General features: G+C 37.5%; 1 protein-coding gene across 5 annotated transcripts in view; it reads left to right on the top strand.

Moving 5' to 3' along the window:
* The window catches only part of LOC105486020 (neurobeachin), a 747,447-nt gene that overhangs the window by 192,222 nt on the left and 537,599 nt on the right, over positions 1-17,626 (top strand). For all 5 annotated transcript variants that reach the window (XM_011748656.3, XM_071081645.1, XM_071081644.1 and 2 more), the window contains one exon: positions 4,819-4,927. In XM_011748656.3, coding sequence (XP_011746958.1) covers positions 4,819-4,927 — 109 coding nt within the window. The remainder of the gene's footprint in view (positions 1-4,818; positions 4,928-17,626) is intronic.

Genomic DNA, 17,626 nt, shown 5'->3' with positions numbered 1-17,626 from the left:
CCTTTCATGTGGTAAAGAAAGTCATCTGAAGTTTAAAATTTTTTTTATTGTTTCATGTCCTTTTCTTTCTTTTCTGTTAAATGTAAAATTATATTTGATGCTTTTTATTTAAAATAAAATTTAGTATGAGTTTCTTCTATCCTTCTTTATTCCCTCTTCCTTCCCTTCTCCTTTCTTGCCTTCTCTTATTCTCCATAAAAAGATATTTAATGTTTATTGTTATTTATTGTGTTACTTTTAGGTAGTAGTATTTTAAGTGTTGTACTTTCTATTTCCCTATACTTTATGAATTTCTATGTTGTATATGATTTACAAAAGCAATTACATAATTATGAAAAATGAGTTAAAATAAAAATCATTTTAAAATGCTATAGTAGAAAGAGTGAATATTAAGTATAAATGAAGAAATGACAGGATCAAAACTTAAAATGATAGATTTTATTCAAGAAAATTATAAAAACCTTTTATTGCCACAAAATCCCTTGAAATTCAGAAAGTGGAGAATATTTGTCAATGAGTTGACAAAGTAATAATTTTCCTGATATTATTAGAGATCTTATAATTAGTAGAAAAAAGATGAACACACATAAAAAATGGGTCACAGGACAGTATCAGGAAGTTCTTGGAAGTAGTATAAATGCTTAGAAACTTTCAATTGATCAGCAATTCTTGTCAGTGAAAATAAGATCTAGTTTTTACATACCAAACTAACTATTTTTCTGATTGTTATAATACATAGGGTTGGTAAAATGCATTTATACCTTAATAGTAGAAATATAAGTGTACATATTTTTGGAGGTCAGTTCAGCAAAGTCTCATAAAAATTAAAATATAAAAAGCTTTTGACCTGATTTCAGTTTTTATCCTAAGGAAATAGTCATGATTATGCCCAAAGATGTGTTTAAAGGAAAATTTTATTTATGGTAGAAAAAAAATGGGAAATTACATAAATGGCTAACAGTAGTGAATGGATAAAACAATTATGCTACTCTTTTTTTTTTTTTTTTTTTCCGGAAATGGCGTTTTGCTCTGTTGCCCAGCTTGAAGTGCAGTGATGCAATCTCTGCCCACTGCAACTTACAATTCCCATGTTCAAGTGATTATCCTGCCTCGGCCTCCTGAGTAGCTGGGATTACAGGTGCCTGCCACCGTGCCTGGCTAGTTTTTGTATTTCTAGTAGAGACAGAATTTCACCATGTTGGCCAGGCTGGTCTTGAACTCCTGACCTCAAGTGATCCTCCCGCCTCAGCCTCCCAGAGTGCTAGAATTACAGGTGTGAGCCACCGCGCTTGGCCAATTATGCTCCATTTTTCTTATCAGTTGTATTTTATGACACTGAAAAATACACAGTATATTGTTGATTTAAAGTAAACAAAGTATAAATTACCTTATCTAGAACAATTTCCATTGTATTCCTCTCATCCTCTCATTTATATCTGTGTGTCATATGTGGATTTATATGCATAGCAATTAATCTGTATATAAAATGATATTTATAATGATTATGTCGGGTTACAGAATTATGGGGTTTCTTTTCTTTCTTTTTTTTTTTTTCTTTACTGTTTTCACATATACTCTGAATTTGTTACAAGAAGTATCTTTTTTTTTTTTTTTTTGAAACAGGGCCTCACTCTGTTGCCCAGGCTGGAGTGCAGTGGTGCAATCTCAGTTCACTGCAACCTCCGCCTCCCAGGCTCAAGTGACTCTCCTGCCTCATCAGCCTCCCAAGTAGCTGGGACTATAGGTGCATGCTGCCACGCCCAGCTAATTTTTGGATTTTTAGTAGAGATGGGGTTTCACTATGTTGGCCATGCTGGTCTTGAACTCCTGACCTCAAGTGATCCGCCTGTCTCGGCCTCCCAAAGTTTTGGGATTACAGGCATGAGCCCCCATACCTAGCAACAAGAAGCATCTTTGACCACCCCACAAAAAGATTGTTTTGTGAAGAAGAAAATTGAAATACATTTCAGTGGAATGTTTAGTAAGCTAATACATCTATAATGTGCATGATTACAAGATTCTGTAAAAATATAGATGACACTCTTGATCCATGTGGGCAGAAGTCCTGTCAAACTCAAGATATAAGCAAATTAGCACTAAAACTGAAGTCTCTTTAGATCTTAAAGGTAATTTTGATATTAGTTTTTCCAGTAAATGTCCCCCTGAAGCCTTTCCTGAACTAAACCCACAGAGCTAGGTCTTTCATTAGAAGTCCTATAAGGAACAAAATCATGTGATGTACAGGGGCAGTGCACCATTTCCTGCCTAATATGATGGATGGTATTTTGTTTATCTCTTGACTGCTGTGCAGCAAAATTTATGGTAAGTATTGTTTTAAAGCAAACTATAGGAGGAAGCTGACTTGTCTCTTCCCTGGTGTATGCACAGTATCTTCAAGTTTCCCCCAGACCTAGAATTAAGCACCTGTATAACCATTTGCATTGGAGGAGATAATCAAGAGGGCAAGGATTTCTTTGGTAGCTGAAGTAGCACAGTTAAGAGAGTATTCTAAATTTCAGATAGCCTACTTAATTAATTAGTTCAGTTTTTTGAGACCGGGTCTCACTCTGTTGCTCAGGCTGGAGTGTAGTGGCGCAAGCCCACTGCAGCATTGATCTCCAGGAATCAAGTCATCCTCCCCTTCTTGAGTAACTGGGGATGAGAGGAGCCTGCCACCATGCCCAGCTAATTTTTTATTTTATTTTATTTTATTTTATTTTATTTTATATTTTATTTTATTTTATTTTATGTAGTAGAGATGAGGTCTTGCTGGGTTGCCCAGACTGATCTTGAACTCATGAGTTCAAGTGAGCCTCCTGCCTTGACCTCCCAAACTGCTGGGATTACAGGCATTAGCCACTGAGCTGGCCTTCAGATAGACTAATTTAGACATATGTTTACCAGCTCCTTGTAACAGAGATCTGTTTCAAGGTCTGTGCTTTGTCATTTGTTCTTTCCTGATTGGGAGCAAAGGAACACTTAAGGCCTCCTTTTCTTGGGCTAGGCGTGAGTTGGAAGAGATTTAAACCTCCCTTCCATTGTCCCATAATACTCATTAGCCCTGTATTTTTTTTAATAGCCATTTGACCTTTTTCAGTCATATTTAAGTGTTTTGCAAACACAGCCACAGGACAGATGCCCTAGCTTCCTTTTGAGTTTAGGTAATTTTCCTTTTTCCTTGCCTGGACTGAGGTGGATAGGGTAAGGGGATCAACAGTCCTGTGCCTTTTGTTATGGAGTGTGGCACTTGGAAGCTGATGTTAGAAGAGACCTTTTGCAGATGAATGGTACCCACATAAATGGTTCATTTGATTTCTGTATTAATTATGGTAGCAATAGCTGCCATAACTGATAGATAATAAAATTCTAGTCACTTACCAGGTAGTATTTTATTTCATGTTCACTTAAAATCCAAATAGGCTTTCCCAAGCAGTTGATTATCTTACAGTGATTTAGAGACCCAGGCAGCTTCTCCCACCTTGTGGCTCCATTGTCTTCCTTCTGTGGATCTGTGTTGCTGGCTTGCGGAAAGAGCATGGAAAATGTGCATGAGTGCTTTTCCTCTGGGTCAGGCCTCAAAATAATCTATAACTGTTCTGTTCACATTTTATTGGCTAGAACTCAGTTAAATAGCCACACTTGGCTATAAGAGAGGCTGGAAATGTAATATAGATGTGGACCCAGGAAGAAAGGAACCAGAGTTTGATGATTACTTTGTCAGACTGTGTCACAGTTGCCAAAACCAGAGAATAGAAAATTGAAGAAAGAAATGAAATACTGAGAGCTGGGAGAGAATATGATCCAGATTTTGAATTCTTTTTTTTTTTTTTTTTTCTTGAGACGGTGTCTCACTCTGTCCCCCAGGCTGGAGTGCAGTGGCACGATCTCGGCTCACTGCAACCTCCACTTCCCAGGTTCAAGTGATTCTTCTGCCTCAGCCTCCTGAGTAGCTGGGACTACATGCGTGTGCCACCACACCCGGCTGATTTTTGTATTTTTAGTAGAGATGGGGTTTCACCATATTGTCCAGGCTTGTCTCGAACTCCGGACCTCGTGATCCGCACACCTCAGCCTCTGAAAGTGCTGGGATTACAGGTGTGAGCCACTGCTCCCGGCCCAGATCTTGAATTCTAAGGAAGTAACACAAATGAGAGGCCGGTAGTAATTCTTGAGCTAGAGCTAAGAGTTCTAGGATGGTTCCTTTAATGGAACCTTCTATCCTAAGTGTGGGTGTGGGAGGGACAAAATTAAATCAGGCAACATTAAGTAGAAAGGTATTTTTTAAATCCATTGGTAGACCACAAATACAAGCAATGATGAACTCTCTTTAATTATGCAGAATTATTTTGTTTTATGACCCCAAAATTAAGCTATCGTATTTACTTTTAACCATAATTTTAGTTCTTGATGTTAAAGTTTGTTACAGTCTATGTTATAAACTGAATTTGGATAGAAATGATTTAAAAATTATGTGGTCTCTATGTTAGGGGAAACCAATAGTATTAACCCAATAAAATCACTTCTAAATAGTTATTTGAAATTTGAAAATAATAACAATGACATTTATGTAATATTCCATAATCTGTACATTTCACATTTTAGTTCACACAGATATTTTATTTGAAAAGTTTTTAACAGTCTTGGAACTTTAGGACACAGTTGTGTTACAAACTGTTGTTTCTATAGATGGAAGTTCATAAAAATAATTACTTGAATTATTCTGTATCTGCTTGTAAATTGTTCTCTCTTATCTAAAAGTCATGTGAGCAGAGAATCCAATGTGTTTCATGGTGTTTTATTTTTCCCCCTTCTCTCCAGGAGAAAAGTTGAAATTATGCACACCCATAGTCTTTTCACTCTTCTTGGAGAAAGGCTGATGTTGCATACAAACACTGTGACTGTCACCACATACAACACACTTTATGAGGTAAAAATAAAAAATGTGTGATGAAAGTTTTAAGTGTATATAGTGGAAACCCTCTAAATCTATGCAATTGAGATGAGTAGTTGGTCTGTTAATCTAAAAGCTAATTAAACCAGAAAATGGTTTAATGGTAAAAAATGAATACATACTTTATATTTTTATTTTATTTTAAAACATATCCATGTACAAGTTTTGCCAATCTCTTTATGTCTATCCAGGAGCTTTTCTTCTCATATGGGTTGGCTGACTGGCTTCACACAAAGTCTTTCTCACATAAACTACATCCATTACATATTATATATTAGTTCTACTTTCCCATCCCCACCCCTCTGTTTTTTTCCTCTCCTTCCTACTCTCTCCCTTTCTGCTTCTATTAGCTATATCCACTGCCAATATTAAGCTAGAGTTGCTACTGGGATAAATTTAGGTAAGAATTATTTGTAAAAATGATATCTGGAAGCATCTTTGGATCTCATCATTTCAATTTAGAAGTTCCTTTTTTATCACTTCCAACAAATGGAACAGTTTTGGGTTCAGTATTTTCTACAAAATGTGTATACTACCTTACAAGAGTGGCTACTTTCATTTTTAAATGCTAGTAAAATGTTAGTAATGTCCCCTTACATTAACCTTAAGTCTGCTTTTCCTATAACTCATCTTCAGTGGTCCCAATTTTTTTTTCTCTAGCCTAAGAGCTAACTGCCAGCATCCATTTTTGTATGGCTCTAAGTTAAGGATGCTTTTTTATATTTCTAAATGGTTGAAAATAATCAAAAAAAGAATAATATATGAGTTGTAAAATTTATTGGATTTTCAAATTTCAGTGAACACAGTCACACTCATTTGTTTAGCTATTGCCTGTAGCTGCTTTGTGCCACAACCACAGAGTTAAAGAGTTGTAACAAGAATATTTGTTATGTTCTCCTCACCTTGCACTGTTGCTTGGCAAACTAGAAATTACAGAGATGTAATAACTCAACAGTGTTTCATGTACCGCCTGTATTGCCAAACCTAAGTTTTCTGCTTTTAAATACCAGTGCATACCCATCGTGTCTAAACAAGAAGAAAAATGGATTTCTAATCTCACACTTTGAAATACGGCAGAGTGTAGATTATTTTGTTATAGATTTAGATGAAAAGACTTTGCATCTGTTATACAAGGGCATTATAGTCATGCTAAGAGAAAACTTACAGGTACTACCAAATATCCATAATATTATGCCTAACTTGGAAGAGCAGTGGTCAGGAAACAAACAGAATATCTCATCATTGTAGATTTATTTATAAAAATGTTTTTAAAATGAAAATGAGAGACATTGAGAAAGGCAGACGCTGAGATTCTGAATGAAATTGTACTATAATTTTGAATTAACCTGTAGTCTCAGTTACTTGGAGGGCTGAGGCAGGAGGATTGCTTGATCCCAGGAGGTCAAGGCTGCACTGAGCTGAGATTGTGCTGCTGCACTCCAGCCTGAGTGACAAAGTGAGACTCTGCCCCCTTCAGAAAAACAAAACAAAACAAAAACAAAAACAAATTTACTCTTCTCTAATACTGTTTCTTTTCCTGTAAGCCATGGAACAGATCAACTCAGTTTCAGATTTTGCACAGTCCTCAAACAGGATAGGTTTTACATTTTTTTTAATTTGGAGATTTTTCTATTTCAATTTTATTTTTTCTTTTAAAAATTTTTTATTATATTTTAAGTTCTAGGGTACATGTGCACAACGTGCAGGTTTGTTACATAGGTCTACATGTGTCATGTTGGTGTGCTGCACCCATTAACTCATCATTTACATTAGGTATTTATCCTAATGCTATCCCTCCGCCAGACCCCCACCCCCTGACAGGCCCCAGTGTGTGATGTTCCCCGCCCTGTGTCCAAGTGTTCTCATTGTTCATTTCCCACCTGTGACTGAGAACATGCAGTGTTTGGTTTTCTGTCCTTGTGATACGTTGCTGAGAATGATGGTATCCAGCTTCATCCATGTCCCTACAAAGGACATGAACTCATCCTGTTTTATGACTGCATAATATTCCATGGTGTATATGTACCACATTTTCTTAATCCATTCTGTCATTGATGGACATTTGGGTTGGTTCCAAGTCTTTGGTATTGTGAATAGTGCCACGATAAACATACGTGTGCATGTGTCTTTATAGCAGCATGATTTAAAATTCATTGGGTATATACCCAGTAATGGGATCACTGGGTCTTTGGTATGTCTGGTTCTGGATCCTTGAGGAATTGCCCCACTGTCCTCCACAATGGTAGAACTAATTTACACTCCTACCAACAGTGTAAAAGCGTTCCTAATTCTCCACATCCTCTCCAGCATCTGTTGTTTCCTGGCTTTTTTTTTTTTTTTTTTTTTTGTACATTAAGTTCTAGGGTACATGTGCACAATGTGCAAGTTTGTTACATATGTATACATGTGCCATGTTGGTGTGCTGCACCCATTAAATCGTCATTTACATTAGGTATATCTCCTAATGCTATCCCTCTCCCCTGCCACAATAGGTGTGTGATGATCCCCTTCCTGTGTCCAGGTGATCTCATTGTTCAATTCCCACCTATGAGTGAGAACATGCGGTATTTGGTTTTCTGTTCTTGTGATAGTTTGCTGAGAATGATGGTTTCCAGCTGCATCCATGTCCCTACGAAGGACATGAACTCATTCTTTTTTATGGCTGCATAGTATTCCATGGTGTATATGTGCCACATTTACTTAATCCAGTCTGTCACTGATGGACATTTGGGTTGATTCCAAATCTTCGCTATTGTGGTGAATAGTGCCGCAATAAACATACGTGTGCATGTGTCTTTATAGCAGCATGATTTATAATCCTTTGGGTATATACCCAGTAATGGGATGGCTGGGTCAAATGGTATTTCTAGTTCTAGATCCTTGAGGAATCACCATACTGTTTTCCACAATGGTTGAACTAGTTTACAGTCCCACCAACAGAGTAAAAGTGTTCCTATTTCCCCACATCCTCTCCAGCACCAGTTGTTTCCTGATTTTTTAATGATCGCCATTCTAACTGGTGTGAGATGGTATCTCATTTTGGTTTTGATTTGCATTTCTCTGATGGTGATTGATGATGAGCAAGATGGGGGAAAAAAGAGTGTTTTCGGATGTGTTCAATTAAATGAAATTCAAATTTCAGGGTCTGCAAATAAAAGGTTTTGTTTGTTTGGGTTCTTTTAGGAAAAGTACAGAGATTTATTGCAAAGAGAAAAGTACACACTCAGGAAAGGGGAGTGTGGGCTTACTTAAGAGAGAGTTGCATGCAAGGGTTTTTAGGGCTGCTACCTTTATGAGTTTCTTCTAAACAAGGGATGGAATATTCATCAAGATTACTGTAAACGGGTAGATATTTCTCAGAACTGTGATGCTATCTAGTTTTACTCCAAATATGGGTGTTCCTGTAACCATTATGGTACTGATGGGTGTGTGATTTTGTATGTTAGTGAGTGTGTAATGAGGTCCTAGGTGAACCTCCATCAAATCCAGTGCCATAGTGGGTCCCATCAGCCTTAGCTATCTTGGCTCTCATCCTGGCTTTTCAGGGTCTTATCAACCCCTAGCTTCTGCAGCTATTTCAATAGTTTCTTTTTGCTAGTCATGTGAAACTGCTGCCTGGAGTTTTTTATTCTCCTGCAACCACCCTTATTATTCCTGTTTCATTTCCCCTTCCCCTTCAGAGATTTCCATCTCTTATTCTTAAGGGTTGATGAGGGAGAAGGCTGGTCTTCTTTATCTACTTCCTGCTGATTAGAGATGTTGGCCTTGCCTCGCAAGGGTGTGGAAATCTCTGGCTGCCTGGCCTGAGGGCTCTAAGGGTGAGTCATCAGGAGACTCTGAATCCAAGGGAGGGATTGGAATCTTTGCATGACTATCATTTTGACATGGAACTGTTGTAATATAAAAGACACAAAATTTACAAAGAGGTTAAACAAGTAAGGACAAAGATTCATAGTAATAAGAGAGCTATTGAAGGTCAAAGGAAAGAACCACATCACAGTTGGTAGGTATCCTTTGATGGAGTCCCAGATGGTTTGAGCAGTGGGATTGTATTGAAATTATGTAGCCAGGTAGCCTGTTAGTAAACCTTTGGAACTTTCAGTTCAACTAATCCTGAATTGTTAATATAAGAACAACAGGTGTGTTTTATTGCTGTGCAAACCCCACTTTGTTCAGCTAGAACATAAAGCCTCTTGTTGTTTCCTTGACCATTCAAGCAGTTCATGCTTTGACCCTGTTAGAGCTTCATACAGTAGCTTAGCAATGATTCCAAATCCTGGGATCCAAATCTTGCAAGTTCCTGTCATATCCAGGAAAGTTTTGAGTTACTTCTTCAGTTGTAGAGGCCTGACCTTTAAGATAGCTTCCTTTTGTTCAATGGACATGGTATAGTTTCCTGGGCTTAAGATGTACCCCAGATATTTTACTTCCAGTTTAGAAATCTGGGCCTTGGATGGAGAGACTGGATACGCTTTCTCCCAGGAAGTTTAGAACTTGAATAACATTCTTATCTGAGGCCTCTTTAGTGGGTCTGCATACAAGGATGTCATCCACATATTGGAGTAATGCTTCCCTTTCTGGCTCTAGTTACCGTAATTCTCTTGCCAAGGCATTTCTGAACAAGTGAGGGCTATCCCTAAAGCTCCTAGGCAGTATGACCCAGGTATACTGCCAGGAAATACTATTTTCAGTATTAGTTCACTCAAAAGCAAACAAATAGTGACAGTCAAGGCATAGAGGGATACAAGAGAAAGCATCCTTAAGATCTAATATCATGAACCAATTGGTGTCTTCTGATATTTGGGTAAATATGGTAGAAGGATTTGGCACTATAGGATGTAGGGGAATTACAGCCTCATTAATAGTTCATAAGCCTTGAACTAGACAATATTCTTCATTTTCTTTTTAGACAGGGAGGACAGGACTATTACAAGGAGACTGACGTGGAACTAGGAGGCCATGTTTTAAAAACTTCTTGATTAGAGGTTAGAGTCCTCACCTGGCTTCTTGTTTGAGGAGATATTGATGCTTATGTGGGAAATTACTTTTGTCTTTTAAAGAGGTGATCACTAGCTGACCACGTATTGCTTTGCCAGGAGTTTTTTGATTTCATACTTGTCATTCCATTTCCAGATCTTATTTTGGAAGGAATCTCCTGTTTGTCTGATACAGGTAATGAAAAAACAAGTATTGCCAGTACTTCAAAGGAATGTTTCCCAGGGACTGATAAATGTAAAGTGACTCCAACTGTGGCCAGGAATTCCCATTCCAATAAAGAAATGAGGCATAGAGTTTTGTAGCCTGAAGCTCAGGGGTAAGGTAAAGTGTTTTGATTTTGGAGTGCCATCAACATCCATGACAATGCAGTTATTGGAAGATAAGGTCCAAGATTGGCCTTTAGGACAGAGTAACTTGCCCCTGTATCAATTAAGAAATTATTATTCTTTCCTGCCGTGTCAAGTCACCCAAAGCTCCTTAGTTGTGATGACCATGCTTTTGTGGGAGCCACCAGGAACCTTGGGTCCCTTCAGTCCTCAGTTATAACCATTATGGCATCAAGTTTCCTTCTCCCCTTTGGAGCTGAGGGCAATCCCTTTTCCAGTGGCCCTCCTGCTTGTAGTGAGGACAGGGTCTGGTTGGGGTCCCTTGGCTGGGACAGTTATTGGTACTGTGTCACAGCTCCCCACACTTGAAGCAACAACCATTACCTTTAAGTTTTCTGGGAGGTCTGCTTGGTCCATGGGTGAAGTGTACCTCTGGGTGACCCTGAGGTTGCAGGATGCTGCTTATAGTGACTGCTATCATTTGGGCCTGCTGCTATCTCATTGTTTGCCATGCTAGGTCCTTTCAGCATATTCAGCCCTATCCCTATTATTGAATTCCACATCAAGCATTTCATTAATAGGCATTTGGGATCCCAAAGCCAATTTATGTGGTTTTCTTCTGATGTCAGGTGCTGACTGGCTAATAAAGCGTGTCCCAAGTAAAGTTTGGCAAGCATCAATATTGGGGTCAATGTTAGTGTATTTTCTTAGGGCCTTCACAGGCATCTCTGGAACAAAGCTGGGTTTTCATCCTTTCTTTATTTCTCTTATTTTATTATAGTCCACAGGCTTGGTGTTATATTTTTCATTCCCTTCACTAAACAAGTCACCATATGATTTCTTTTTCTTAGATCAACTTGGCCCTGTTGATAGTTCCAGTTAGGGTCTTTGTTAGGCAAAGATGTGGCCCCCATACCATATTCTTCAGAGTCCCCAGATGACAGATTGTTATCATAAGCCTGGGCCTTTGCCCAAATATGCTGCTTTTCTTCAGGGGTGCAACGCATGGACAAGATGATATGAATGTCTCCCCAAGTTAACTCAGATGAGAGTGAGAAAGCCCAGAATTCCTTCATGAATTTAGTTGAAAATCAAAGGTACATGCACCTGATGAATGATCCCAGCATCCCCATTGGCTACCTCCGTAAGTGGACATAACTTAGAATGGTCTCTTCGGAGGGTAGGAAACACCACTGCAGGTGACCCCATCAGGGCTCGGTTCCCTTGGTAGGGAAGGTTATATAGGGTGTTAAGGAGGCGGACTAGTAAGAGTCGGGGTGCTGGAGACAGTGGAGAAGACTGGGGAGTTAAAGGTGGAGCTGGGTAAGAGGGAGAAGCCATGGGTGCCAGACTGTGTCTAGGTTAGGAGGTGAGGGAAGGCTCCTGAGAGGTATATTTCCCAAAAGGGGATCATTTAGGATATCTGGTTCCCCATTTGGTTCCCTTAAAGGAAGGGGTATGAGCATAACAAAGGTGGGAATTCCTGTGAAGCTCAGGGTTTTGATAAAGAGCTATGAAGGCCTGTACATACAATATTTGAGTCAATTTTTTCTTATGTTCACAAAAAAGATCTAATTACAAGATGGTATTAAAATGTAGGGTCCTGTTCTTTGGCTATTGTACTCCATTTTCTGAAAGAGAGTTACTGTTGGCTTTGACTTGTTCTTGGGACAACTGACCGTGAGTGATTCTAAAATGGGGCTGATGATGCTCCAGGCTGGCTCATCATAAAGATAATACTGGTGGACCGGGTGAGATTTCCAAACACTGGTGGGACCTTCACCCCAGCTGGTGTTCAGGCTCTTGATAATAGGAGTTCAAGGATGAGTCAGAAAATAGTGATAGCATGGAGATTTCTTGCAAAGAGAAAAGTACAAACTCAAGATAGGGGAGTGTGGATGTACTCAAGAGAAATAGTTGCATGCAAGGGGGTTTAGGGCAACTTCCTTTATGCAGAAATAAAGTTTAATAGAACATAACTCATTAAGTAAAGTCCATTGGTCACTTGACATTACAGAGTTAAGTAGTTGTAATGGAGATTATATGATCCACAAATCCTAAAATACTATCTGATCTTATCTATAAAAAATTTGCTGACCACTGCTCCACAGCAGTACAGAGAAATTTAACTCCCCTCTGTTGTTCTTTTTATTACAGTCTGTATTATATTCTTCTATCAGAATTAATATTCATCATTGCAAAAATTTGGAAAATGTAGAAATGCAACAAAATAAAATTTAGCAATTATGTCTGATTCATACTTAAGAATATATATATGTATATATATTTCTCAACTCATACACATATGCACACACAACTTTTATAAAATGTTATCCTAAATATAGTTTTCTTGTACAGCTTTTTGCACTTATATTTACAAATATATTTATCACAAAATATCTGTAGCTGGGAAGGGTAAACTTTTCTGGTAAACGAACAGATAGTAATATTTCAGGCTTTGTGGGCTGTGCAGTGTCTGTCACAACTACTCAAATCTGTTGTAGCTCAGAAGCAGCCATGGACAGGATGAATCAGACAGGCTGTGTACCAGCAAAACGGTATTACAGAAAGAGGTGGCAGGCTAGATTTGGCCCACGGGCCGTAGTTTTCTGACCGCTACTCTATAATATTACTTTTAACTACTTGATTTTTTCTCTATTTTATGTTCTCATCAGTTAAGAGTGGCTGCTCTTCAGATTAGTGAAGAAATCTACTGACTACTCTGAATTGTTTGTTTGTTTCTGAGCTTAATATTCCCACTTTGTGTCAATCATTCCTCAAATCACAAGAGTAGTAAACCATGCCTTTCTGAACAGTGCCTTTTTGAATTATAGTAATGTTTTAGTATTGTTTCAATATTTTGCACACAGAACTGAATAAGTACTAGCATAATGGCTTTTCCCTATGCAGAGTATAATGAGGCCATTTTCTTTCTTTATTCTGATACTGTATTTCCCTCATCATAGTAACTATTTTTTATTGATCACCTCTCATGACAAACATGGTAAATTCTTTATGAACATTGTTTCAGATCTTACAGCTACCCTATGATAATGGTATTTTTTATTTCTTTTTAAAATAGACAAATTAAGACTCACAGGTTAAATAATTTGCTATATGTCATGCCACTAATAAATAATCATAAAGTAGGTAGGTTCCATGATATATATGCATAATGCAAAAATGTCAGAATCTCTCCTCAGTTGACAGCATTAAAGTCCTCCTCTGAATCAAAACCTGCTACAATATCAAATTAGGCTTCTGAAAGCTGCTGCCTAATATTGATGAACGTGTGTTTATCTTTTGATTTTTTGAACCTACTAATTGCTTTGGTCAATGATGCCTATGTAAGTTTTTAATCATTGTTTTACCTATGTGAATTTTTGAGCATCTGCTTATTTTGACCTCTTATCCATAATAGAGAGTCTGAGTAGTCAGTGGAACTTTATATAAGAGTGTAGCATAATAACATAATATGTTGAATTTGAAAAACCATTGTGTAGTACTAACCTTTTAATAAGAAAATTTCGAATACATGTATACACACATATATGTATTTCTATTAGTCTTCCTGAAAAGTGACTCAACACAAGTGCAGCAGCGTTTTTACCCACCACCTATACTTCTGTGTATTCCTGGTATCCAGATTTTGGTCTCTAGTGATATTCTACACAAAACAAAGCCAAATAATTGCTGGTCCAATGTCTTAGATGAGGAAAACTCAGGGTAAGTTTGAATTCTCTGATACTGGATGTGGGATGAGGCAGAGCTCCTGAAATGATGAAAGAACCAACTTACAGGCCTCTGACCAATTTTAGTAATAATATTTGTTTTTCAAATAGAATAATGTTTATGGTTACTTTAAATAATTTTTCAAGGACTTTGAGTTTATAATGAACCCATATTCTAAAAAGAAAAGTTAATGTAAGTGTGCAAAATGCCAAAAGAGAAAGATCATAAATGATTGGTCAGCATTGTTAATGCTACAAAGTAGCAGAAAGGGTATTTAACATAAGCTTTAATACTACTGCCAAACCAAATTGTATTATTAGAATGACAGGACAGTAGATTACTGTTTCTGGATCACCAGAGTTTAAACATTACATCTTTTGCTGGGTCGCATCTAGTTGCAAAAAAATTAACTTGTGTGATGGGTATCAATTTAATTTGTATTAACATAGTAAAGGAAATTTAACTGAAAAAGGAAGTCACTTCCAGAGTTGCAGTTTAGGTTTAATTCATCTTGTTAGCATCAATCAAGTTTTGTAGTCTTAGCAAGAATTAGTTGTTTGATAATCCAGAGTTTGAAATGTTTTTTGAATCTTCATTTTATTTTTTCAGTTTGGGAAAATCACCTTAATCTCAGCAATGCATCAAAATAAATATTACTACAACTCTACGAATGTGTAAAATTAAGTGCAGAAATAATGAAGAACCAACTTATGGTGTTGATAATGATGTTTTAGAGTAGAGTAGAGTAAAGTAGAGTAGAGTAGAGTAGAGTAGAGTAGAGTAGAGTAGAGTAGAGTAGAGTAGAGTAGAGTAGAGTAGAATAGGAGGCCAGGCACAGTGACTCATGCATGTAGTAATCCCAGTACTTTGGGAGGCCGAGAAGGGTGGATCACTTAGGGTCAGGAGTTTAAGATCAGCCTGGCCAAAGTGGTGAAACCCAGTCTCTACTAAAAATACAAAAAATTTAGCCATGTATGGTACTATGCACCTTTAATTCCAGTTACTCGGGAAGCTGAAGCAGAATAGCTTGAACCTGGGAGATTGCTCTACTGCACTCCAGCCTGTTCGACAAAGCAAGACTCTTGCTCTAAAAAAAAAAAAAAAAAAAAAAGAATCTGTAACTTTAACTAATGTTTTTTGAAGTCTTATTAGGATAAAGACTATGTTATAGTGATCTTTGAAACAAATTTTAAGTTTGATTTGATAAGATGCTTGTAATATAATAAACAATAAATTTTAAGTCACAGGCCGGGTGCGGTGGCTCGTGCCTGTAATCCCAACACTCTGGGAGGCCGAGGTGGGCGGATCATCTGAGGTTGGGAGTTCCAGACCAGCCTGATCAACGTGGAGAAACCCCATCCTACTAAATATACAAAATTAGCCAGATGTGGTGGCACATGCCTGTAATCGCAGCTACTCAGGAGTCTGAGGCAGGAGAATCGCTTGAACCCAGGAGGTGGAGTTTGCAGTGAGCCGAGATTACAGCATTGCACTCCACCCTGGGCAAGAAGAGCGAAACTCTGTCTCAAAAAAAAAAAAAAAAAAAAAAGGGCACAAAATCAGATTCTTGGCAGGACATGTCAGACAACATTGTATAAGTTGTGAAGATGTAAATATCTATCTTGATTATTTTGAAAACCAAAAAAATCAATAAATTATTTACCTCTGTAGTTTTCTCAGGTGAATTTATTCTGAAGAATATATACTAAGAAGTGAGTTAACTTTAATGGACCTCTTTTTGAAATTACTCAAAGCTATTTTATAACATATTATTTAGAAATTGTAATATTTATAAAACTTGTATTTTAAATTCTATTTGTATCTTTAGTTTTGCTTTGTTACTCCATCTCTAAATTATGAGTAATTATGTTTTTCTTTTGTTAATGATTTGTAGCCCTCTCTAATACACTTAAGAGTTGTTTGATTTTAGAATATGTTTTCTGCAGGCAAAACGAGTAGATTTTCATGTTTAATCCACTTGTAAATCTCAACAATAATATCTGTTTCATTACTTCATTGTGATACTAGTTTTGCTTTATGGGTTCTCTTTGCATACTGTTCCCTTAATTTAATTAAACATCTGGTGGTGACACAAGGAGCCAAGTGTAAGATCTTATCACCTAAATGAGAGCTTTGTTCCTTATAGTAATAATTAACCAAAAAACATGTGTTTTTAAAATTAACTGTAAGGATATAACAATTTATGAATGCAATCATTTTACAAGTTAGTCAACTTTAAAACTAAGTACTTAGGCTGGGCGCGGTGGCTCACGCCTATAATCCCAGCACTTTGGGAGGCTGAGGTGGGCGGATCACGAGGTCAGGAGATCGAGACCATGCTGGCTATCATGGTGAAACCCTGTCTCTACTAAAAATATGAAAAAATTAGCTGGGCATGGTGGCAGGTGCCTGTAGTCCTAGCTGCTCGGGAGGCTGAGGCAGGAGAATGGTGTGAACCCAGAAGGTGGAGCTTGCAGTGAGCCGAGATAGTGCCACTGCACTCCAGCCTGGGCGACAGAGCAAGACTCCGTCTCAAAAAAAAAAAACAACAAAGCAAACAAAAAAAAAACTTAATAATCAAACTTTTTCTCAAAATTATAGAATCTCAGAGGTAGACAGTATGTTAGATACCATCTTATTCAAACTTTCTATTCACAAAAAAAAAAGTCATAAAGTTAGGTAGCTTGTCCAAACCTGTACAGATTCTCTGACCCGAATACAGTGGCAGTTAGATGCAACAGCAGGGTTAATAGTTTGCCTTTTTTTTTTTAACCACCTCATCTCAAATAGTTGAGCCTACTAATACTACAGAATTTACGCATGATGAAGCTGGGGAGCAAGTGCTTCAGAAAGATAGCTTCAGTAGCTCCTGCTTCAGCCTAAAGTTCTGTAACACATGAATTGCAAAATAATTCCATTTATAAAATGAAATTTCAATGTGTAATGCTGGGCTCAGGTGTTATCTCTGTAAATAGCACATGAAGTTACCTCCATAGTTATGATTCATTATTGTTTCCCTCCCTGTTGATTACCTGTATTCTAGCCACTGGTGACATGTGGCTGTTGAACACTTAAAACGTGGCTGGTATGAATTGAGATATGCTATAAGTGTTAAATACACATTGGTTTTCATGTCCATATCCAGCTCTGAACCTCTGTACAATTTTGTTTTACTGGGAGTTTGGGGTTGCTATGCATATTTCTTACCAATCCAGTCAAACCTTTGGGGCCCATCTTGAGCCCTGCTCTTCCATTAAAATGTTTGGGTCTAAATTCATCTTTTTTTGTTTATATCTCATTATTCCCTTTCTCCCTTTTTAAGCTTACATAGGTTCTTAATGATAGTCTATCATATTTTATTACCTAATAGGGGCATGCATTTATGCCTGCCTCTAGAACAATAGTTAAATTGCTACTAGAAATGAAGTTGCACCTAGCAATGTATTTTCAGTCTCCAAACATTTAGCAGAGGGAGGGCACATATCTGGATATTAATAAATACATGTTGAATTGAGTTTCTCAATATATATTTGTCATTTTAAAAACCCTTGTATTTCAATATGTTATAGTTTTCAAAGCACTTTCACATATGGAGCTTTATTTAATCTTCCTAGCAGTT

This window comes from Macaca nemestrina, chromosome 16 (genome assembly GCF_043159975.1).
Source record: "Macaca nemestrina isolate mMacNem1 chromosome 16, mMacNem.hap1, whole genome shotgun sequence".
Classification (NCBI taxonomy): Eukaryota; Metazoa; Chordata; class Mammalia; order Primates; family Cercopithecidae; genus Macaca; species Macaca nemestrina.
This window is presented reverse-complemented; position numbering and strand designations above follow the sequence as displayed.